Raw genomic sequence first — 25,886 nt, 5'->3', positions numbered from 1 at the left:
ATCTCAATGAACTGACATTGATAATACTAAAAACAAGCCCTCCAATTAGAATAACAATCACATAGGTAAAAGCATAACTCACTCATGCAACATTTAACACATCAGAAAATGATAGAACAACAAAAAGCGTTAGAAAAAAGAAGCTATGTCACCCCTGTTGTTCCTAAATTGATTGGTCTTTCCACACGATCAACTACTAGAGTCAACAAAGCATCACCCTTCATGAAACTATGCGAACATTTTCTGATTTCCATACAGGTTTTCAAGTTCCACTTATTGTGATGCATAAGTCCAATTTTTTCTTCACAAGAGTGATAAGCATGGTTTGCCGGAACGGTCGCGGCACGGCCGAAATACCCGTTCCGGAACGGGAACGGTCACTGACGTTCCAAAGTTCCATGACAAATCAGTGATTGCTTTGTAGAGCTGTTCTTTGACGTTATAGCGGCGCTTTAACAGTGGAACGTAACGGTAACGGTCGGAACGTGAAAGTGCTAACTAGATGTACCATCTTAAGCAAGGCTCCCCTGAATCCACCGATAAAAAGGTTGTCTTTGTGTTTTTACTTCAGGTCTTTTAATCATCAACTGTATTTCATGAACAACGTCGTTTCTTGGAAAGTTTATCATAATTCTGTAGTGCCAGTGATTATGGCTTGCTGAAACGGTATCGGAAAGGTCGTTCCGGAATGGGAACAAGGCCCACCTTGACAAGGTTCCGGGGTGTGAACGTTGATGCTTTGGGGCGTCGTTACATAGATAGAAAATGTCGTGTTATTGGTGGAACGGCACGAATCGACAAAACGGCACAGAACGTAATGGTAAAAAGAAAAAAAAAGGAGTATAGGAGCAAAATTTAAACGTCTCACTCATTTTTAAATTTCTACTGGACTTTTTTTTTTTTAAAATAAAAGCTCGCATTTTCGAAATAACATTTAAAATAATCGTCTTTATTTTACAATAAAAATATCACAGTTTAAAATGACCAACATCAAACGTAAACGTAAAGGAGTAAAATTCGTAATATAAAAATATAACATTTTAAAAAATGATCTTAAATATTTGTCAGTAAAAATAGCGCAGTTCAAAACAACCCAATTCGTCTAAAATCATACGTAAACATAAACGTATAAAATTCTTAAAATCATCAACGTATGAAAATATTCATCTCCTCTCAATCTCATAAATCGTAATGCGGAAAACATGTGGTCCTCGGGTCGTGTCACCTTACCAGGTCTGCCTACTCAGAGTTCGGCACCTCCAGTCTCCTCATCATTAAGCTCACCTGCATCACACACGCCTAGTGAGTCTAAAGACTCAACACACCTGCACCGTTAATAACAAGTACATATACCTAGCACACAGCAGTGAAAAATATCATACTCAACATATTTTTCATGAACTTAAAAGCATAATGTAAACGTGTTGTGTAAAATCATGTCATGTCAAAGCATGTCATCTCATATCATCATCTACGTAAACATATCTTTCATGAACTTTAAAAGCATGAACATCAAAGTCTCGTGTAAAATCATGTCGTGTCAAAGCATGTCATCTCATATCATCATATACGTAAACATATCTTTCATGAACTTTAAAAACATGAATATAAACATGTCGTATAAAATCAAGTCGTGTCAAATCATGTCATCTCATATCATCATATACGTGTCAAAACATGTCATCTCTTGTTATCAGGTACGTAAACGTGTCGTGTAAAATCGTATCGTATTAAAGCATGTCATCTCATGTCATCATATACGTATACATTTTCTTTTTAATTGAATTCAGTTCATTAGCTGTGACTTTCGTATCATCATGTCATCATGTCAGTCGATGGATCCATCTACGTGTAACCACAGTATTGGGCAGCGGGGACACCAGCGACACTCTCACCCGTCAACTGGGCCTTGGCCTATCATATCATCATATCATGTCAATGGAAATACGATCGTCGGGCTCCCTCTGGGGCCTTCTTCCGTAAACGGGCTCCCTCTGGGGTCTTTTCCCTCACGATATCTCCAATCATATCATCATGTCATCGTGTCATCGTATTAGTCACAACTAAATCACTTCCTTCAAAACGTGTCATCATATTCATCACTTAATAAAATAATGCGTATACGTAATTTTTCCTTTAAACCAAGCATGCACCGTATTTATTATAATTGCGTAAAAATCGTAAACATGATGCATAAACATTTAAAACATGATAAAATGTGCTCAGGGCGCTGCCAGGACCAACATCTCACCCCGGGTGCAAAATGATTATTTTGCCCCTGTAAACCCAAAAATTACCGTTTTCTCTCTAGACGTAAAATTTCACGTCTTTGACATTTTCTTAATTCCATTGACTCTAACATGTCCCAAATAATTATTTAAGCCTACATGAACTTTCCCATATTTTTATTTGGCTTAAATCGATGACATAAAAATTAATCTTTAACTATAACATATTAATACGTTTTAATTTCGAATTAAATCAAACCTTATCATAAAATTCCCAAATTAAAAACTTAGACTTCTAATAATTATTTGAACTTAAATAAAATTTTCCATAATTTTATTGAGCATAAATCTAAGTGTTTCAATTTAATTCTTTAATTAATGTTTCGTGCAGCGACTAAATCCCGGATAAATCTAAAACTCATTATTTTGATCCGAAACTTACCAAACTCTTAAAAATGTCCCAAAACATATTTAAAACATCCCTAGACGTAAACTCGAGTCCATATCATAACTTAACCGAATTGTTTTAAAACTTGGACCGGGGTCCCGGTTTTAACTCGAATCGACTCGAAACTTAATCAAATTTTTCCCAAGTTTTTACCACACCTAATGAACACCATAAAGCTCCTTAAACCATGACTTCGGCCTCCTAACTCACGGCTGAAATTTCCAGAAAAAATAGCACAACTCTCGGTCTCTCCAATTTCCCTCCCTTGTGCACTACCTTCCCTAAAACTCACTCCACTAGCCACACCCAACGTACCAGCCATGAACCGACCTCCCCTTGACCACCTAGGGACCCTACTTGACACACTAGACACAAGGCTTCAGCTCAATGCAAGCTGCACAAGACCAACGACCGCTATACACCAAGGTGTTCCTACCGCGTCAACCTTTCAAAACATGACTTGATCGTTCGATCCGGCGACTCCAGCGTAGTTCGAGCTATCCCAGCCCCATCTCAGACCTCCCTAGGGTCTGATCCTGTGCTGGAGCAAGCCCTCGCACAGCTGGTGTAACAGGAGCTTGGATCGAACCACACACCTCACAACCAATCGACCCTCATCCTTTATCATCAAAACCCAAACAAGCTGCTCACACCAGCACCTAAACCTCTACGACCATGGACTGTACAGGCCCTTGACAACCTTATACAGCAGCCCCTTGCACCACATATCAGCAAGATTATGAGTAGCAACCGAAAAATGTAAGCATTCAAAGAAAAACTGAAAAATCGTGCATGTACAAGGCTGGATCGATAAACTTTCATGCATTTTCATAAAAATCAGTATACTATCAGCGTGTATAAAGAGAAAAGGGTGATACATGCGTGCCTTATGAGTTTGAAGATCAAGAACGATGCGAGGGAAACCGGGAGGATTTTCTTCTTCGGAGAAAATTCGACCGACACTATCTATTGATAAAAACGTGAGGAAAAGGTGGTGGGGGAAAGGGTTGGCGGTTGGTGGGGAGGGTAATTGTGTAGGGTAGGCTTAATTAGTTATTAATTAATTAGCTAATGGTCTCTAAATGGTTTAATTAAAAGCTTAAAAGAGTTTTAAGCCCAACGAGCTTAAAAGTTGGCTCATTAAATCTAAACACACTTCCGAAAAATATTTCGTGTTGGAAAGTTTTTGAAAATATTAGCCAAATCCTCAAAATGACCCCCGATTCAATAAAATTTGCGTACCGTTAAAAATTAAAATTTCGCGGTTAAAATATCCAATAAATTTCAATTCTTGAAAAATACCTTTAAAACATCTTATATTAATTAATAAAAATTAATCGTGTAATAAAAATAATTTTCTTTAAAATTTCCCGGTCTCCGTTCCTCGTTCGAGCGCGAAATGAAACTTAAAAATCTTTAATGCATGAACCTTTAAAATTTCATGAATTAAATTCTACAATGCATGAATTATGCATAAAATGCATAAAAATATTTAAACACAAATTAATGAAATAAAAATGCATTTAAAACTTTAAAACAATTTAATAAAATACCAAAGAAATTTAATAACTTGCATGTATGTGGTTTACGTGGACTTTTCGATTTTTGGGACGTTACAAAAATATTCCGGAATACTTGAATACACAAACAAAAAATTGCAAAGCTTGCTGTAAAGAATATTTAACTATGAATCTTGAGTCTACTTCCCGCTCCATCCATCAAAGAAAGAAGAGTTACACTGAGATTCAACTATTTATATTGGAAAATTTTCATCAGAATGTGTAATAATAGGATAATTAAATTGATTGTAAAATATTGATTTTAATTGATGTTAAATAATATGTAACTCTAAAATAAGCTCTGAAGAAATTTGATTCCAATTTGGGTTAACATATGTACATCCAATTGAATTTTTTTAAAAATTTAATTGATTATAACCCAAAACTTTCTTAATAGTATATTTCAATTTTGAGAGGACTATGAAAATTTCTATGTATAACAAAGATATGCTTTGTGATTCAACAAGAAGTGAATAAAATTTAAAAAATATATTTACTATATTGTTTTAATCAAATAATCTATTTAAATGATATTTATTTTGATTTACATATTTTTAATTTTTGCAAAATTTTCAATTTATATTAATTTTTAAAAAATATCCGCGCCGTGGCCGTTCTGCCAAATGTCCTCCGCAACCGCGATTGCGAACCATGGTGATAAGAGCCAAGAAAGCATCACATCACCCCTTACGAATCTACAAGAACATTTTCCAATTTCTATAACAGGTTTTCAAGCTCTACTTATTGTGATACATAAGTCCACTTTTTTCTTCACAAGAATTATCGAGGGTTATTTCTCCATATCTTGAAAATCAAACAATAATAAACAACACCAGTTAGCACAGACATACCACAGAACAACTTCATCCACACAGATACGCAGTTTTAATGCATACAACATGATAAAGCAAAGCGGCAGGCAGAGCCACATTACTATTCACCCAGGCTTTAGCCAAGGTGGTCCTAATTTTTTTAAAAAAATTTATATGTAAATTTTTGTATAATTTTGGATAAATTTTATATTAGTCTGGTATATCAATTTAAAATATTAAAGGATTTTAGAGTTTAAAATTCTAGCCCGGGTAGAATCAGATTCTTGGCTCCGCCAGCAACACAGAAGTTTCCCAAGTCTGCTAAAATTGTTGCTGATGTAAGTATCTAAGTAATAGGACAAGTGCAAATAGCGATATGAAACTTTTTTCTGGTTTTGAATTTGGAAGGAAATAAGTAACAGGGAACAGCAATCAAGAAGAGAGGGGATCGAGTTTCACTTCTTGTGGCTGCCTCGCACCCAGGGCTTAGGCTTGGAGGTATCGGCTCCGGCGTGAAGATTTCCGAGCGAGGACTCGTCAAAGGGGATCTTGGGGTGGCGCGCTTCGTGGTGAATCTGCATAGACTTCATGTCGGGTGCAGTGGTCTTGCAGAGGGGGCACTCGAGTTTAGCGTGTCCACCTTTATCCAGTCCAGAACGATCGGCGAGGCCCGTCTTACCTCCGCCCCGGTTGGTCGTAGCAGCGTCGACTTTGGAAGCAATCTCCTTTGCCGTGTGCTTCTTGGGCTTGGCCTTGCCAGTCATGATTGTTGAAGATTCTGCGATTTTCTCTGCTAACCCCAAAAATCAATCAGGCGTGCCTAGGAGATTATTAAATTATCATTATTAATTAAAACCCCAGACTCTCTCGTTAATTATATCGATTTATAAAAAAATAAAAAAGATATTTTTTTATGTTAAAAATTTTATTTTTCAATTTAATTATAAATCGAATAATCCATCTTATAAAAATAAATCTATAAAATTATCTCACTGTTGAAAAATAATATTTAAAATGTGTGTATTGAATATTTGAATGTTGAATATTTGAATCTTGAAAATAAGAGTTGTAAATATTGAAAATTAGTGTGTGATGATGTAAGTAATGATGTATTTTAGTTTTGGATTATTTGTAAAGAAATTCTATAAATAGCCTCACCATTTGTAAAGAAATTTGCAATTGAGTTGAGAGAGAAAAATATTATAAAGTGTGTAGTTTGGTAAATTTTGAGAGTTTGAAATTTTATTTTTTACAGTAAATTTTTACTTTTTCACAACACGTTATCAGCACGAAGCTCTAAAAGTCCTCCATGCTTTTCCAAGCTCCAAACAGAAAAAAAAGGTAACAAAAGTAATAGTATTTATTTTACTGTTATTTATTTATTGTGTATATATTTAATATATAATATAATGTTATTATACAATAAAAATTAGAAATAATAAAAATAAAATTTTTCAAAAACTTGTTATAAATCATGGGAGGATGTTAAGACGACATCCCACACTCCCGGTAAGGGATACGACAAGTATAAAAGCTTATAAGGTTTTTAAACAAAATAAGTTGTGACACCGCATTATAATAATGTGATATGATATACATAATTATTTAAACATGACTAATATTATATATATCATATTATTACCATAAAATTGTACAAATACATACATTTATTTTTTGTACACCAACGGTCATAAACGGTAACAAAACAGCTAGTTTTTGCCCTATAAATATGATCTCATAAACACATTCAATCACTCCAACTTTCTCTTCTTCTCTAAAAATTATTTTTCATCAAATTTTTCGAAGAAAAAAGAAGATGGCTTTCTCAAGGTTATTTTTAATTATTTTGGTTATCATACTCACGAGTCTTGTATTTATTGGAGAATATCCTCCTCGTGTGTTTTCTTTATTTTTACGAATACTTGTACTTGTTGTTTATCCATTACTTTGTATTGCAATATTCATTAACTAATAAAATGCATCGTAATTTTTTTTAGTACCACCATGTCAAATTTGACAAAGCTCGAATTTGTTGCGCTCGACATCACGGGAAAAAATTATATGCAATGGACTCTCGATGTAGAAATGCATCTTGAGTCATTGAGTCTAAGCGAGACCATTAAAGAAAATGGTATATCTTCATCACAAGAAAAAGCAAAAGCTATAATATTTTTGCGTCGACATCTCGATGAAGGTTTAAAATGTGAATATCTAATCGAAAAAGATCTCATGTCTCTGTGGAAAGGATTGAAAGAAAGATTCGAACATATAAGGGAAGTTATACTTCCGACCGCCCGTGATGAATGGAATATGTTAAGATTCCAAGATTTCAAGAAAGTTAATGATTACAATTCGGCGATGTATCGAATAATCTCGCAATTAAAATTTTGTGGACATGAGGTTACGGAATCAGAAATGCTTGAAAAAACATTTTTCACGTTTCACGCATCAAATATAACTTTACAGCAACAATATAGAGTGCGTGGATTTGCGAGATATTCTGAACTTATCGCATGTCTTCTTGTGGCGGAAAAGAACAACGAGCTATTAATGAGAAATCATCAGTCCCGACCCACTGGATCAACAGCATTTCCAGAAGTAAATGCTGTGAGTAAAAATGAATTTAAACCTGGAAACCAAAATCAAATCCAGAGACAAGGTTTTGGTCGAGGTCGTGGTCGTGGACGTGGACGTGGAAGTGGTCGTGGTCGTGGTCGCGGCCGTGGTTTTGAAAACAATTGAGATAGTTATTATTATAACTCATCTCAAAAGGGCATCACGAACCACCCACCGAAAAAGCATCATGAGAACATGAGTGTAAATGAAAATCACTCAAAAAGATTTGAAAGTTCTTGTTTTAGATGCGGCACTCCAGGACATTGGTCTCGTATTTGTCGAGCCCCCGAGCACCTTTGCAAGCTCTATAAAGAATCGATAAAGGGGAAAGAAAAAGAGACCAACTTCACTGAACACAGTGACCGTTTGAGTGATTCAACTCATTTTGATGCTGCATATTTCCTGAATGATTTCTCTGGAAATGATCAATATGCTGGTTGAATAGAAATGAAAAATATTGACGCTGGAGATTTTCTCAATGATTTTTCTGAAAATGAACAATATATTGGTAGAATATAATTGTAAAATAATTTATTTTTCATGTACTCATATGATAATGTTTCATTGTACAATTATGATATATGTTGTATTTTTCAATTTATTGCATACGTATTGTCAATAATTTTTCATTGTATATTTTTTTTGAAGTTCAGACATGGACAAAGTTGAAGTTTGCATACCCGATAGTGGTACAAAGCACACTATCCTCCGAGATAAAAGATATTTCTTGGAACTAAAACCAACAAAAACAATGGTGAATACAATATCAGGTCCTGTAGACTTGATTAAATGATGTAGTAAAGCACAATTTTTGTTACCTAATGGTACAAAGTTTTTGATCAATGATACTTTATATTCACCACAATCAAAAAGAAATTTGTTGAGTTTTAATGATATATATTCCCATGGGTATGATACTCAAACAATGAATGAAGGGAATGAGAAATATATGTGTCTTATCACATATAAATCAGGAAAGAAATATGCAGTTGAAAAACTACCAATGCTACCTACTTGATTGCATTATACATATATAAGTTCAATTGAATCAAACATGGTAGTTGATAATTCTTCAATACTGATCAATTGGCATGATCGATTAGGACATCCTGGTTCAACAATGATGCGAAGAATTATAGAAAATACACATGGTCATCCGTTGAAAGACCAGAAGATCTTTCAGAATAATAAGTTTCAATGTAAAGCATGTTCTCTTGGAAAACTTATTATAAGACCATCACCAGCCAAAATCCAAACTGAATCACCAATGTTTCTTGAACGTATTCAGGGTGATATTTGTGGACCAATCCATCCACCATGTGAACCATTCAGTTACTTTATGGTATTGATTGATGCCTCCAGCAGATGGTCACATGTATGTCTATGGGAATCATTGTTGAGCATCATGTTGCTCATGTACATACACAGAATGGATTGGCTGAATCATTGATTAAACGTCTGAAAATGATTGCTTGACCAATGATTATGGGTGCACGCCGTGAAAAATGATTTTCCGCATCACGTCATCAACAGCGTGCATTAAACACACGCTGCGAATATCATTTTTCACGGCGTGCACCCATATGTGCGGCGTTAATAGTGTTGCACTTGATACTATTAACGGCGTGCATTAAAAGCACGTTGCGGATATTACTATTGACGGCGTGCATTAAAAGCACGCTGCGGATAGTAACTTGATACTACTAACGGCGTGCATTAAAAGCACGCTGCGGATATTATTATGAACGGCGTGCATTAAAAGCACACTGCGGATAATAATATCTGCAGCTTGCATTTATGTGTGCTGTTAATAAATTATATAAACGACAGCGCACAATAAAGGCACGCCGTTAATAGTATTATTAACGGCGTGCAATTTTATGTGTGCTGCAAAAAGTAAATCATTTTTTTTAAAAAAAAAATCGTGTTCAGACATTAACTGCGTACATTAATCGTACGTCGTCAATAGTATTATTCACGGCATGCATATTATAAGCACGCTGCGGAAAATGAGTTCGAATTTTAACGTAGCAACGGCTTTAGTAAAACCGTCGCTAAAGTTAAAGTTGCGACGATTTTAAGGCCACATTTAGCGACGGTTTACAAGAAACTGTCGCCGATTTAAGGCCACATTTAGCGACGATTTAGAAAAAACCGTCGTCAATTTTTGTTCCGACGATTTATGGCCACATTTAGCGACGGTTTACAAGAAACTGTCGCCGATTTAAGGCCACATTTAGCGACGGTTTAGAATCAACCGTCGCCGATTTGAATCGGCGACGGTTAATAATTAACCGTCGCTAATAGACTTACATTGGCCATAACAAACTGTCGCTAAAAAATCGTAAATTCCTATTTATTCCCGATCTTCGTTCCATTTTTTCACAACACTTAAAATTTTTCTCTACTTACATGATTTTAGTTTCGATTTAAATACATGTTTTTGTTTCAATTTTTGGTTAATTTTTTAATTGTTAATTAAGATCATGAGTATTATTATTATAGTTGTATTGTATTTTTATAAAAATGTATTAAATTATAAAAGTAAATTTTTTTTTAAATTTACGCAAAATTTATCGACGGTTTTGGAACTGTCGCGAAATTATAACACTGTCGCTAAATTTTAAGACCGTCGCTAATTTAGCGACGGTTTGCCCCGTCGCCCGTTTGCGACGGTTTTGTCGAAACCGTCGCTAATTTTTTTGTTTTATGACTATTAACGGCGTACTTGTGCACGCTGCAGAAAGTTGTATTAACAGCGTACATATGCACGCTGCCAATAGTTTAACTATCAATAGCATACTCTGCACGCCGTTATTAGACTAAACCGCAGCATAAATCGCACGCCGCCAATAGTGTCAAACTTAAGACGGCTTTCAACTTTACAGCGTGCGTCGCAGCGTGCATTGCACGCTGCGGATACCTTTCCGCGGCGCATATTGCACGCTGCGAAAACCCACTTTTCTTGTAGTATATCTATGAGAATCATTGTTGAGCATCATGTTGCTCATGTACATACACAGAATGGATTGACTGAATCATTGATTAAACGTCTGCAAATGATTGCTAGACCAATGATTATGAAAACAAAGCTCCCTATTTCTATATGGGGACATGCAATTTTACATGCTGTTGCATTAATTCGTATCAGACCAAGTGCATATCATAAATACTCCCCATTGCAGCTTGGTAAAGAACCAAACATTTCTCATCTGAGAATTTTTGGATGTTTGGTGTATGTGCCTATTGCACCACCACAACGAAAGAAAATGGGACCTCAAAGAAAGGTTGGAATTTATATCGGTTATGATAGTCCATCAATCATTCGATATCTTGAACCTCAGACAGGCGACGTGTTCACAGCATGTTTTGCTGATTGTCATTCTAATGAGGAAATCTTCCCAATGTTAGGGGGAGAACAGAAACATAGCGACAAAGAAATTACATGGTATGTATCATCATTGTTACATCTAGATCCAAGAACAAAACAATGTGAAAAAGATGTACAGCAAATTGTGCACTTGCAAATAATAGCAAATCAAATACCAGATGCATTTGCATACACAAAAGGGGTAACTAAATCATATATACATGTTGCAAATGCCCCTGCTCGAATTGAAATTCCGAAGAAACAAATTGAAGATACTTATGATGTCATTAAACGCCTGAAGTGTGGAAGGCCAGTTGGTTCCAAGGATAAAAATCATCGAAAAAGAAAATTCATAGAGAAACACGATGATCACAAAAGATAAAATGATGTTTCTGAAGAAACACATGATAATCACAAAATAGAGAATGATGTTCCTGAAGAAACACATGATGATGAAAATGTTCTGTCAGAAACACAAACTGACGAGAATCGTGAAATATCTATCAATTACATTAATACTGAAAAAATATGGAACCGAAAAGATATAAAAGAAATTGATGATATATTTTCTTATAATGTGGCAATCGACATCATAAATGATAATGAAGATCATGAACCAAAATCTTTTGGTGAATGTAAAAATCGGCATGATTGGATAAAATGGAAAGAAGCCATCCAGGTTGAATTGGATTCGCTAAATAAACGTAATGTTTTTGGACCTATAGTCCTTACACCTGAAGGTGTAAAACCTGTTGGATACAAATGGGTTTTTATTCGAAAGCGAAATGAGAAAAATGAAATAGTAATATATAAAGCTCGACTTGTTGCACAAGGTTTTTCTCAAAAGCCTGGAATTGATTATGAAGAAACGTATTCTCCCGTGATGGATGCAATTACGTTTCAGTATTTGATTAGCTTGGCGGTATCTGAAAATTTAGAAATGCGTCTTATGGATGTTGTTACAGCTTACTTATATGGATCACTTGATAGTAATATATATATATATATATATATATATATATATATATGAAAATCCATGAAGGATTTAAGATGGCTGAAGCACAAAGTTCAAAACCCAGAGAATGTTATTCTGTGAAATTACAAAGATTATTATATGGGTTAAAGAAATCCGGTCGAATGTGGTATAATCGACTAAGTGATCACTTGATGAAAAAGAGATATGGTAATAATTCAATATGCCCTTGTGTTTTAATTAAGAAAACAACATCCGGATGCGTAATTATTGCTGTATATTTTGATGATTTAAACATCATTGGAACGAATAAGAAAATTCAAGAAGTTGTGTCATACTTGAAGGAAGAATTTGAAATGAAGGATCTTGGAAAAACCAAGTATTGTCTGGGTTTACAAATTGAACAAAAAGAATGTGGAATATTTGTTCACCAGACAAATTATACAGAAAAGATCCTTAAACCTTTTAATATGGATCAATCAAATCCTTTAAGTACTCCAATGGTTGTTAGATCATTAAACATAGAAAAGGATCCATTCCGTCCATGTGAAGATGATGAAGATATTTTTGGTCCAGAAGTACCATATCTAAGTGTTATTGGTGCCCGTATGTATCTTACAAATTCTACAAGGCCTGATATATCTTTTGCCGTAAATTTGTTGGCAAGATTTAGCACATATCCAACAAAGAAACACTGGAACGGAATTAAACATATATTCCGTTATCTACGAGGAACGACAGACTTGGGACTTTTGTATTCAAAAGATGCTAATCCAAGTATAATTGGTTATGCCGATACTGGATACTTATCTGATCTACACAAGGCACGTTCCCAAACTGGATATGTATTTACTCGTGGAGGCACTGCAATTTCTTGGCGTTCACAGAAACAAACGCTCGTAACAACTTCATCAAATCATGCCGAGATTATTGCACTACATGAAGCAAGTCGTGAATGTGTGTGGTTAAAATCAATGACCCAACATATCCAAATCTCATGTGGATTATCATTTGACGAGAAGCCTGTGATACTATATGAAGATAATGATGCATGTGTTGCTCAAATGAAAGAAGGATACGTAAAAAGCGACAGAACTAAACATATTCCTCCTAAGTTCTTCGCATTCACCAAGGAGCTTGAGAAGAATAAATGTATTGATGTTCGTCACATTCAATCAAGTGAAAACTCATCAGATCTCTTCACAAAGGCACTTCCTACGACAATATTCAGAAATCACATATATAATATTGGGATGCGCAATCTACGAAATTTGTGAATAATTGTTCATGTCAACATGAGGGGGAGTTTACGTGACTGCACTCTTTTTCCCTTACTATGGTTTTTATCCCAATGGATTTTTCCTAGTAAGGTTTTTAACGAGGCAGTATAAAAACACGTAATGAATACAATCATTATGATCATCATCACAAGGGGGAGTGTTGAAAAATAATATTTAAAATGTGTGTATTAAATATTTGAATGTTGAAAATAAGAGTTGTAAATATTGAAAATTAGTGTGTGATGATATATTTTATTTTTGGATTATTTGTAAAAAAATTCTATAAATAGCCTCACCATTTGTGAAGAAATTCACAATTGAGTTGAGAGAGAAAAATATTATAAAGTGTGTAGTTTGGTAAATTTTGAGAGTTTGAGATTTTACTTTTTACAGTAAATTTTTACTTTTTCACAACACTCACAGTAAATTTATTATTATTACTATTATGAGAAATCAATTCACGTATGTGTGTATCATTATTTAATTCATATTTATTAAAAAGTATATATATTTCAAAAAAATAAACTCATTAATTTGTACTCATATGTTAAAATAAATCGAGTCGAATATAATATAATGAAAAATTTAAAACTCGAAATAAATATATTTAAAGCTCGAAATTTTTAATTTTTTTATTTGAGTTATGTCCGAAAGATTTGAATATTAATATAATTTAAATACTCAAAAGATTTTAAATTTATTTATCTAATATATATTCATATTTTATTAGAGTAGTTCTCTTGTAAGACGGTCTCACGAATTTTTATCAGTGAGATGGGTCAATCATTCCGATATTCACAATAAAAAGTAATATTTTTTTATGGATGATCCAAATAATAACTAATTTTGAGTGTGAAATGTGATTTTTTTTACATAAAGGTCCTCTCCTTATTTTTAGATTTCTTTTAAAATAAAGTTTAGATTAAGATTGATAATTTTTTAAGTTGGTTCGAAAAATATTTTATTTGTATTTAAATTTATCAAATTTGAGCCAAACTTTATTATGTTCCAACTGTTTCGAATCGAATTTAAATATATATTTTATTAATTAAATGACAAAAACTTGTGTGATACGGTTTCATCGGTCGTATTTTGTGAGATATATCTCTTATTTGAATCATCTATGAAATTTTTTTACTTTTTATGTAAAATATATTTTTCTAAGTTAATAATAACATAGTTTTATTTATCTTACACACCATATAATATATTCATTAATATCTTTTTATTCTTAAATATGTGATTGCAAGACTTGTGGATAAGGTTATCTTGCTTGTTGCCAACGGAAACTTTCTTTCTTAATAATAATAATAATAAAAACTTATGAATATGATATTTTGGAACATATAATCCAAAATTAATGTCTTTTAAAGCCTTACGCTTATTAAAAAAAAAAGTTTCAAACGTAAAATTCTCTGCAAATGAGTTAAATGTATCCGATTTTAAAATTACAAGATTTTTGAAAATACATTTAATTTTATATCGATTTTTTTATATTTTCGATATGTTACGGTGTCACGATTTTATTGAAGGATTTTTTATTATCTCACGTTTATGCTATTAGTTCGATCAAAAAATTAAGAAAATAAAATTATATATATTTATATATTTAAACGAATAAAATTATATTATTTCACTATATTAAAGTAGTTGGGGGAAAAAAATGGAAGTACAACTTTAACAACGGAACATACAACTCGCGGGAGCGGCACCTATCTCCTCTCTTCTCCACCCCAATTTCCTGGTCATCCTCACCCTGAAAATCATGAACACGGCATTCCCATGAACTTTCCGCAAAAACCCATCTCGAATTGAGCTAAATTTTTTCTGAATTTCGTAGAATATACGCACGTCCCTGCATAAAGGCACCATTTTTTTTGGAACTAAACCTGAGTTTATTCAGTTTTTATTCGCAGTTATAGGATTTAAATATGGCGTTGATCAGCTCAAACTTTATATACATTAAGTCTTCAGACTCACCGTTGCTGTTCCCATTTGTTAGCAGTCTAAATAGCTACAACGTTCATGTAAAGTCGAATCGGAATTCTGAAGTGGGTACATGTCGGAGCAGAAGACGGAGTGTAATTCGAGCTGCGAAAACTGACTCCTTGGTACCACTCGAGAACCCTTTAAGTACAAGCGGTAATAGCGCCTTGGAGCAGCTGGACATCGAACGCGGCGTCTGTGTTCCATTCCGAAAGTATTCACCGGAATTAGTATGTGATTATATTTATTGCAGTCTTCTGAATATTTTATTGTTACAGTGAGTTATTACCGAATTTTAACATGTTGGAGTAAAATAAAATTACTGAAATTAAATCGCATTTGTTACTTATTATTTTAATTCGACGTAATCAATCATGTGTATACTTTCTAGCAGTTCATCTGATATTTTCTGAATTTTTTGTTGTAAAATTGGTTTGAATATGTAAACACAATAATATACTCTCGGAGGTAATGCGAACTTTTCAGTATGATTATTTCACACCAAAGAAGGCCGGATTTGTGAGTTTTGTTGCTTGACGATTGGTCTTAAGTGATAGAAATTATGTGGATTGTAGCCTCTGCAAAATACTCTTTAGCTTTGAAATGATTCGAACCCGCCAAGTGGTGCTGTTATCTAGTGAAACTTACTTTGCATGTTGATTACATTTCTGAAATTTGAAGATTATGGTAAAAGCGGTTTCTAAATTTGCATTAGCTTAAAATACCAATGTAGCTCTTGCATACATTGTTTGTGTCATTCTTTAGGAGTTTTTTTGCTTCATCGTCATTGTAAGCATTGGTTTGTTATCACTGAAGTTATTTCTTTTGGTTTTCGGCCTTTATCAATTAATTTTGGTTACTCCTCTAGGTGAGGAGTAAAGTGTTTGAATCAAGGGGAACTATATTATCATTAATTGGTAGAGGAGTGGAAATTGTGTGGAAATTGGGACTGTATTGGTCTGCTCTGATGTACGATTTTCTCGTGGGACGGGATGAAGAGGTTGTTCCTTTTCGGGCTCGCCAATTGCGGAATCTCTTGTGTGACTTGGGCCCTTCTTTCATCAAAGCTGGACAGGTGTATATTTTCCCTCTAGATTCTGTAATGTAGTGATTTTGTTTATTGAATGGAAATTTTTTTGTTTGTATCTCTAATAGATTGATAATTGTTGGTCCCGAGGTGATCAGATTATAAATGGCATTGAGAAGGTGAACAAATAATTTTTTCAAACTTTTATGTCTGATCCAAAATGCGGGAGAGCTGCAATGGCGCAAGTTTTAATCTTTTGAAGACCAAGATATAACTTATGGAAGCGTCTAAGAACTAATACAAATAGTTATTTTGAAAGTAAGGCACAACGGTCAATAATTCTCTAAGCTGGTGTAATTTTGAACTTCTCTTTACTGTCAAACTGAAAGCTATCCACTGAAAGCCATCGATTGACACCTATATATGAAGCCTAATTCATTCTCCGGATTTACTGGGGGCGACTATTAGTGACTCTAAGCTATTGTACAACAATTCTTGGTATTATGCCTAAGGCAGGGTAGCCTTAGGCATAATACCAAAAATCCTTAGCTATATTTCTTCAAAATAAAAATCCTTTGTTTATTAAATCGTAAAACCGAACCTTGACTAACCAGAACCCTATTACTTATATGAATTTATGGGGATCACAAGTAACGGTAAGATGGACTATTTTAATCTATCATGCTTTTGTAGTGTCTCTTCTTTTCTTAAAGTAGTCTTCTATTTGATTTCTGCAAAAAGGTGCTGGCAAATAGGCCTGATATTATTAGAGAGGACTACATGAACGAACTCTGCATCCTTCAAGATGATGTTCCCCCTTTTCCCAATCAGGTAATTGATTTATTTTTTGTTGTGCTTATTCTAAGTATTTTTAACCAATCAACCATCATTAAAGTGGTGTAGGTTGCTTTTAACATCATAGAAGAGGAATTAGGCCAGCCACTTGAAGCTGTTTTCAGTAAAATTTCATCTAAGACAATTGCGGCTGCAAGCTTGGGACAAGTTTATCGAGCAACATTGCGGGCCACTGGGGAAGATGTTGCTATTAAGGTACTGTGCCAAACTCATTGTGCCAACTCTGTGTGTTTTGGGAGTGCAATACTGCAAAAATCTGGTTTTGTGCTGCATTTTGCAAATGGTATGCATTGGGGTGATATTCCACTTTCATATATTAAATTTTAAAACCGGTTTTTCATTTGGCATACCAAATGTCAAGCAGTTGTTTCAAAGATATAAATGTTTTGGGCCATGTATACTTTACATGGTATATTTTATAGCTTTGAGTATAATTGATACTTTTCATTCTTTGTTTGTTTGATACCAATCACGTCTAAAATCCAGTATTCTTGAATTTGTCTTAGCTCAACTCTTGTTTCACCGTTCACGCCTTCTGTTGATAATGGCTTTCTGGTTGAGGCTCCTTAATTGTTCCATCTTGGTATCATACTCTAAAATGGATATATGACATTTGTTTGCAGGTGCAAAGGCCCGAGATAGAACCCATTATTTACAGAGATCTTTTTCTTTTCCGAACTCTTGCTTCATTCTTGAATGGCATAAGCCTGCAAAAATTGGGTTGTAATGCTGAGCTCATACTCGATGAATTTGGCGAAAAGCTTTTGGAGGAGCTTGATTATACCTTGGTATCGCCTTCGAACACTTCTTTTGACAAAGGGAAAATTACAACCCCTCCCCTTCTTGTTTTGTTCAAACATGTTTCTAAATATTTATTATAGGATCAGTGGTGAAAGAATCTTGAGTAATATTTCCGTTTCTTTTGAGAAATAATAATTTATATATGCTTCAGATTAATTACACATTTTGGCACAGAGATGAACTATAATTCATATTCCAATTTTTTCCTATCTAGGAAGCCCGCAACATTGAAGATTTTTATGAGAACTTCAAAAATGACCCAACAGTCAAAATTCCCCGTGTTTACAAAAAGCTCTCTGGGCGCCATGTGCTGGTGATGGAGTGGATAGATGGAATTCGATGCACCGATCCTCAGGTTTGAATGTTAATTCACCTTTTAAAAACTAGTTTTCTATATGATTCTATGGTACTCCTCGAATCAGGCTATCAAGGATGGAGGAATTGATGTCAATGGATTTTTGACTGTTGGAGTAAGTGCTGCCTTGCGGCAGTTGCTAGAGTTTGGACTATTTCATGGGGATCCACACCCTGGGAATATCTTTGCCATGCGTGATGGGCGCATTGCTTACGTAGATTTTGGGAATGTAGCTGTTCTCAGTCAGGTGAGAAATTGTTAACTTACAGCTTTTATTTTCTTGCTTCTTCGTAATAGTTAGCCGTATGTCCATATCAAATTCTGGTGTTTTGTCATTTTCCTTTGCTTGTGTAGACTCCTTTTGCAGCTCTAATTTTGGTATCGTAATATATTCTCTAATTAGAACAAATCCCATATCACAACCTAAACGCTAGAAGTAGGTCAACTATCATCTCATTAAATGCCTTCTCATTTCGAAAATAAACATACTATTCAGGTTAAATATAAATTAAATAGCAAGCCAAAAACATATACAAGTTTGCATGCACAAATTTTGCTAACCAACGTAAAACGAATATGAAGATCCCCAAAATATAATGCAAAACTCCAAATAATTTAACACATATGAAAAAGTCTAATAAGCTCTAACACCCAAAAAAATTGGCCATGGTTCTCTCCAAGTTCCACCGCCCGCAGAACTCTGAAATCCTTCGGCATACCAAACTCAGCAAGGGGTGAGTCAAGGATCAATGCATTCAGTATTCACATATATATGGGAATTAAACAAATTATAAATCCTGTAAAGATTAAACAGCAATGAACTTTGAGAACCATATGACTATAAGGACACTTCTTGTCAACTCTACCTTTCATAACATACAATGATCACAATATTCCACACCATATTACCTTGAAAATTAAAATTCACTGTTAACATCAAGAAATTTAGTCTCCAAATCACACCATTATAATTGGCAACCAACATCGGTTATTCCAGATATAATTCGAGTGGAAATTCAGCTATAATCACCAGCCAACAATATCAATAAAACTTTTAAAACACCACAAAATTATCATACTAGTCAACCCCATATGTCAAAAAAATAAGCATGAATCAGAAATCCATTTAGTTAGTATGATGTATTCCTAATAGAAACTAAACATGTGTAAAACTCAATCATAATCAATAATATATCATTTTTTAACTACAATATTTATTCTGGCTGAACATAATGCAATAAACAGGATAATATTGGTGTCAAAACAAAGCTCCTACCTAGGGCTATCCGCCTATCCGGATATGCTATCGGTTTAGCCAGGACATAGATGAACAGTGACTAATTTGATCTTAAAGCTTTCATACCCGTGCACCTCTGTTCTCTCTCGTTTATAGAAATGTTAAATAATTTTATCTATATAACCGTTTCAAACCAAGATAAATATGCTGATAGGCTTGGATTTCTGCTTGTTCTTTAAGCAAAAACATAACGCGTTTGCTCATAGACTATTCGTCCAAGGCTCACTTTGGCCATCCACACGCGGACACTAGGCAGTTTGTCGATTTTGTTGTCATTTCGATTTTTTATGTTTGGTTAAATTTGTACCACTTTTTCACTTACCATACACTTCTGCATAATCGTGTGTTGTGGGTTGCAGTTGAAGTGCATGTATTATAGTTATCAGAATAAATCTTTTTAATCAGTAGTGTAATTCAAGCTCTAGTTTCGAGTGTGAGCAATTTTTGCTCCCAACGATGTTCCAACTAAAACTTGCATTTGACGTACAATTTTAAGAAATCAAACACAGTTTTGACACCAATTTTAGAACCAAATGCTTGCTAATTTACCAAAAACTATAGTTAGTGATAATTGTGCTAATCACTAACTCAAATATTTTAAATCGGCAGAGTAGTACGAATGTAGCATTTCAATTGTTCTCACTATACAACAAATATTGCTCACTAACACCATTGATATGCGTTCTCTCCATCGAAGATCTAAATATGTCTTTTGGTCCCAAATTGTTTTAAATAATCATTGAGAAAGCGAGCTTAAAAAATTTCCATATTTGTCCTCCGTAGTAGTGGTTGTGAATCACTGTTTTATCATAAATTAAAAAAAAGAAACTGCCAATGGTAAGATAGTTTTCTATATAATATTTAAGGACATCTACAAAAGAAATGAGGGTACGCATTTTGGGGCACAAAGGGGAGAGTTCTGTGGCTATTCAACTCTACAATAGTGTGTTAAAGAAATTTGCCCATTTCAGGATGAGGAGAGTTCCATAAAGAGATGCAATGTATGAAAGATATTGTTTATTATTTTATTTCTTATCTCTATGTTTGGAGAACATGATATTCTAACTTCATATTTTCAACCTTTATCATCTCAGTCTACTGCTTCTCCCATTCTTCCTTAGTTTCTAAAAGAGATGAATACCAACTTGTTTTTCTATTTTTTGTCAGCTAAATAAACAAATACTGATAGATGCTGTTGTCCATGCTGTAAATGAAGATTATGCTGAGATGGCCAATGATTTTACTAGGCTTGGTTTTCTTGCGCCTGGGACTGATGTATCCCCCATTATTCCAGCTCTTGAAGCAATTTGGCAAAATTCTCTTGGAAAAGGTCTTTCTGACTTTAATTTCAGAATTGTCACAGGTATTCTCAACTATTTCTCAGAGTGATTGAGTGGATTCCAATATCCTGTTTTGGTTTGTGCTTTCCTTCTTCTTAAACAGTAAATTGGATGGATGGACTGGAAAAATGGGACAGTGCTTTTATATTATTTCATATGGAGAGTTTAATATTGTTTTTCATAGAAAAGTCCATAAAATATGAGATGAATTTGCTTTTGATTGACATGCTCCTGCTGTTCACTTTTCTTGCAGGAAAATTTAATCAGCTTGTTTACAATTACCCTATTCGAATTCCAGAAAGATTCTCTCTTGTTATCCGTTCTTTATTGACTCAAGAAGGCATTTGTTTCACCCTGAAACCAGATTTCAAGTTTCTTGAGGTGATGCAATTTTCCCTTGATTTTGGAACAGTTTTTTTAGTGGAATGCTTCATGTGGATTGTGGTTATGTAGAATGAATACCTGATTTTTAATATGCTCCAAAAACACCAACAAATTTCTTTCGAACTGGTTAAACATTAGTCTGGGAAGAATGGGAAATTTCTGCTGATATTGGAGAAAGGAATATTGAATCTATCACCAATAGTCGTAGCTCTCATATGTATACTAAATCATAACAATCTATATCCTATGGGATAAAATCCCTTGTGATATTCAAAAGTAGGCATGAAACCCCTTGCGAGGAGAGAAAACGAGGCACAAAACCTCATTTCTTTTAAAATGTGCTCCAGAAAATCCCCCATGGTTCGTAATAAATAATAGAGAAACCAAAAAAATATCTTCTTTACTCACGCTTTTAATCAATAGAAAAATGAAATTTCATTGCTAAAGACGTTCGCATGAATCATTAATGGCGAATAGAAGTGTCAAATGACATTGAAAGACAAATAATTGAAAGACAAATAATTCCCTCGCTGACACAATCTTGGAGGGGGTGGGGGGTGGGGTGGTTAGCAATATATTCGAAGCTAGGGGGGATTTTATGCTTATTTTCTTCTCAGGGTTTTTAGCAGCTTCTTTCAGTCCATGTGTATTGACTGCATTAGTTGTTTTAGTAAACTTTAAATTGGGAGTTATTCGATTTTAATTGTTTCTTACCACATGGCACGTAACTGCATTAGTAGAAATGTTTAGTTGGGATAAACAGCTATACAAGCTTGAGTAGTTACCATTCCCTTGAATACTAACAATATTCAGCTGTGACTTGTCAAGCATGCTGATTGTTTACCGCTATCTTTTTTTTTAAATTGTTGACATTACAAGTGGAAAATTTTGCAATAGGTTGCATATCCTTATGTTGCAAAGCGTCTCCTGACAGACCCGAATCCTGCTTTACGTGAACGTCTGATTCAGGTTAGATTACTATCCTTTGGTAAAAATGTATTGTCCTTTTTTTGGAGTCCGACAATGTATGTACATTTGATCTTACCTTTTTCTTGGTGGCTCCTACTCTATATGTGTACCCGATTGATCTTCTAATTTTAGAAGATGTGTTGTGGAGGACTCTAGATTACTAAAGTGTGCAGTTTGTGATGTTATCCTCTACTTGATTTCCCAGGTTCTATTTAAAGATGGCATTTTCCAGTGGAAAAGACTCGAGAACCTAATTATTCTAGCGAAGGAAAATGTAGCAAAAATGAGTAGCAACCCTGCGCTACAAGGAAATAACATGTACATCACTTTCTGTTGACCTTTTAATTGAGTTTGAATCTGTTCTTCCCATTAGCAGAATAATTTGAATTTTCTTTGTGACACAACTTGTTACTTTCCCATCCCAGATATAGAAAATTACTTGGGCACTCATAAACTTCAAATCCCAATATTTTTTTGGCTGTCTATGTGATTCTGGGTTCTTCTCATTCAGGCCAAAGTCTATTGAACGGCGAGTTGAAAGGAAATTGGATTTGACAGACACCATCAAGGATGGGACCCGACTTTTTCTAATTGACGAAGGAATTCGGAGGCAGCTTATACTTGCTCTAACAGAAGATTCCAAGCTCCACGTTCAAGAGGTTTGTGATATCTTCGGGTATTTAATTTTTATAACGTGCTTACACTGGTTAAGACTTTACTGTATACTCGAGTTGTGTGTGTCATATAGAGTAGGAGGACAAACAAATCTAGCCGACGCAAAAATTTCGGAGTTGTCTTGTATATCATTCGATTTGTCATCGAAGTTATCTAACTCGAGATAGGAGCATACCTGTTTGAATATATTTGTGAACCAACAGTTTTGCTTGATAACTTGTGTGCCGCTTCAAGCTTTCATATATTTATTAATAGTTTGATTATATAATCAGAGTTAGACAAGCTTATGAAATCGAGCTTTATTGTATATAACTTAATAATTAAGTTCGAACCAAACTAATTGAGTTCGAATTTGAATACCAAGCCTAAACAAAAGTGGACCAAAATAGTTCATTTTCGAGTTTCGACCTGACGAAAACATACAAGCTCAAACTCAGATATGAAAAAAACATGAGTAATGTTACTCAATCTGATCATTTGCATCTTTAGTGGAGAGATGTATACTGTAGTTTATGGCTCCCCACCCAGCAAATTCTTTTGGTCTTCCTCCTATAGAGGCGAATTTTGTGGATATAGAGGTTCACTGTACCTTAGATCGTCGTATGAATTGTCGTTTTTGTTCAAACCCCCCCACCCCAAAAAAAAAAACGAGTCGTGAAATATGACAGTGACATGCTTTTGTAGCTGGTAGACGTATACAGACTCCTCGAGGACCAAATCGACATACCTTCTATCGCGTTGCAAGTATTACAAGGTAAAGCTTCATTGGAATCGAACTCAGAATTGTTTTGTGATGTGAAGTTTCTGAGGAACCGCGGGCTTCATTTATATCTCACAAGCCTGCATCTTTTCTAAATTTTTACGCTCGTCTTTTGATTCCTTTGCAGATCTACCCTCTGTTGCGAGGGACGCAATGCTTTCTTGGAGCACCTCAGTACTATCAGATAGATAAGTTAAATTCTGGTGTGTCAGTGGTATTCAGCTGCACTGGCTTTGTTATGCCCTCTGTGTTGCCTTATTGACAAAGAGCCAATGCATATTGTGAATGTGATGCACAAAATGAAATTAAATTTTGGTACATGACTAGTAGGTTCAAGTATATACATGTGTCGTATATGTTCCCAAGGCGGAAAGGCTGAAATGGAGACATTTTGTAAAGTCGAATACTGATTTTTTTAAATTTTAGTTTATCGTTTCAGGTCCATGGCTCATAGTTGTGAAAAGCGAGTGCCTGACTGCACCTAAATGACCGATGCAGCCAGGCACACCCAATTACACAGGCGCCCAGGCGCAAGTCTTGAAACAGGCACTCTAATTACCCAGGCGCAAGTCTTGAAATAGGCGCTCTTAAAGCGTGCGCATGTGCATAGCCGCAAGTCTTGCGCCAGACGCAAAAACGAGTGCCTCATGAAATTGGTCTTTAGTCTTGTATATAACTAAAAATTGAGCAAGTCCAATCAATTTTGAAGCTCAATTGAAAAAAAATAAAAATAAACAAAAATCCCACCTGTATGCATGTAGCGACATGCCCTTGCATGCGTGTAACGAGATGCAACAGATTTTTAATCTCCCTCAAACTTTTAATTCTAAGTTCTATCTGCGTGCAGTGCCCAAAACTACAGTTTTGATGTCTCAATTTCTAGCGATTCAAATCAGGTCAAAGGCCGCTCTTATTTTCTTTTTCAAATTGCAATTTCTGTCATATCAAGAATTTCTAAGCTCCCGCTTCCATTTTCCTTGGTCCTTGTATCTTCTAAAGCTTGTTCTTGTCTGTTAAATCTAACATGAAATTATGCAACATTTAATAGATTCAAAAAATATCAATAAAGTTGAATGCAATTTTTGTGGGGAAATAACTAATGGTGTGATTTATCGACATAAGCAACATTTTGTTGGTGACAATAGAAATACGAAAATTTGCCAAAAATGTTCACGAGCAAATGAAAGAAGAAATCGATTCTTATATGGTAAAAAGAAAGAAATGAAAAATCAAATGGACGTGATCCCTCACTTTGATAAAGTTGTAGTTTGGAAGTCGAAAAAGATGTCCCAGAAAAAAAAAGGGCTTATATCAGCTTCATATGGTCATTGTTCTAGTTTTGCACCTGATTTTCAAGGGAATAAACTAAAACAAACGGACCTAATAGATTTATATTTACGACACGATGATGAGATTGTGAAGCAAGGAAAGAAAGAAGATACAAAATTGATAAACAAATGTTCGCTAGATCGATGTATGATGCAGATATTCCATTTAATGCATTAATTCTGATAGTTTTAAACAATTTATTGAAGTTGTTGGACAATTTAGTTGTGGAATGAATCCTCTGCTTACATGAAGAGAGTTACATGTTTAAAAAGGAGAATAAAACATACACAATTAATTATGAAAGAATACACAGATGATTATGTTAAATATGAGTGTACTTTAATGGTAGATAAGTGGACAAATAAAAAAATAGGACATTGATTGATTTTTTAGTAAATGGTTCAAGATGGAGTGTGTTTATAGAACATGTAGATGGATCGAGCTATTCTCACAAGGGTGCAAAACTATTTGAGGAGTTCGACAAAAATGTGCAACAAATTGGGAAAATAATGTGGTTCAAATTGTTACTGATGGTGCAAGCGAATATATTTTAGCTTGTATGATTTTAAATTTTGATATCAATTATATCACTTTATACAAAAAAATTAAAAAAAAATTAAAGTTCTAATATGCAATTTATATATTGTTTTTAAATTTGAATGAACATGACACCATTTGAAAGCACAATATCTTCATTTATATTGGTCTTCATGTGCTGCTCATTGTTTAGATTTGATGCGTGAAGATATATGGAAAGGCAATGATGGTTAATGGATTAGATAATTCACGAGACAAAAAGACATGGTTAGAGTTGGAAAACTC

General features: G+C 34.4%; 2 protein-coding genes across 2 annotated transcripts; one reads left to right on the top strand and one right to left on the bottom strand.

Annotated features, from left to right (window-relative positions):
- Positions 1-5,347: 5,347 nt before the first annotated feature.
- On the bottom strand, positions 5,348-5,884 carry LOC142524563 (protein METHYLENE BLUE SENSITIVITY 1-like). The gene has a single exon (XM_075628602.1). It carries the CDS (start codon positions 5,809-5,811, stop codon positions 5,503-5,505), a length of 309 nt encoding a protein of 102 aa, XP_075484717.1. The 5' UTR covers positions 5,812-5,884; the 3' UTR covers positions 5,348-5,502.
- Positions 5,885-14,949: 9,065 nt separating this feature from the next.
- On the top strand, positions 14,950-24,179 carry LOC142525362 (protein ACTIVITY OF BC1 COMPLEX KINASE 1, chloroplastic). The gene is made up of 14 exons (XM_075629637.1): positions 14,950-15,502; positions 16,141-16,347; positions 17,041-17,130; positions 17,203-17,349; positions 17,778-17,942; positions 18,170-18,310; positions 18,378-18,557; positions 20,775-20,970; positions 21,201-21,328; positions 22,229-22,300; positions 22,506-22,618; positions 22,812-22,959; positions 23,660-23,729; positions 23,863-24,179. Exons 1-14 carry the CDS (start codon positions 15,218-15,220, stop codon positions 23,925-23,927), a joined length of 2,007 nt encoding a protein of 668 aa, XP_075485752.1. The 5' UTR covers positions 14,950-15,217; the 3' UTR covers positions 23,928-24,179.
- The last annotated feature ends 1,707 nt before the right edge of the window (positions 24,180-25,886 follow it).

The sequence above is a fragment of the Primulina tabacum genome, chromosome 14 (genome assembly GCF_025594145.1).
Source record: "Primulina tabacum isolate GXHZ01 chromosome 14, ASM2559414v2, whole genome shotgun sequence".
NCBI lineage: Eukaryota > Viridiplantae > Streptophyta > Magnoliopsida > Lamiales > Gesneriaceae > Primulina > Primulina tabacum.
This window is presented reverse-complemented; position numbering and strand designations above follow the sequence as displayed.

Excerpts from the sequence above, each read along its gene's own strand:
- LOC142525362 (XM_075629637.1), top strand. The coding sequence starts at position 15,218 with ATGGCGTTGATCAGCTCAAACTTTATATACATTAAGTCTTCAGACTCA. Across the intron at positions 17,350-17,777 it reads GGGAAGATGTTGCTATTAAG|GTGCAAAGGCCCGAGATAGA; the intron begins GTACTGTGCCAA and ends ATTTGTTTGCAG. Across the intron at positions 21,329-22,228 it reads CAGATTTCAAGTTTCTTGAG|GTTGCATATCCTTATGTTGC; the intron begins GTGATGCAATTT and ends ATTTTGCAATAG.
- LOC142524563 (XM_075628602.1), bottom strand. The coding sequence starts at position 5,811 with ATGACTGGCAAGGCCAAGCCCAAGAAGCACACGGCAAAGGAGATTGCT.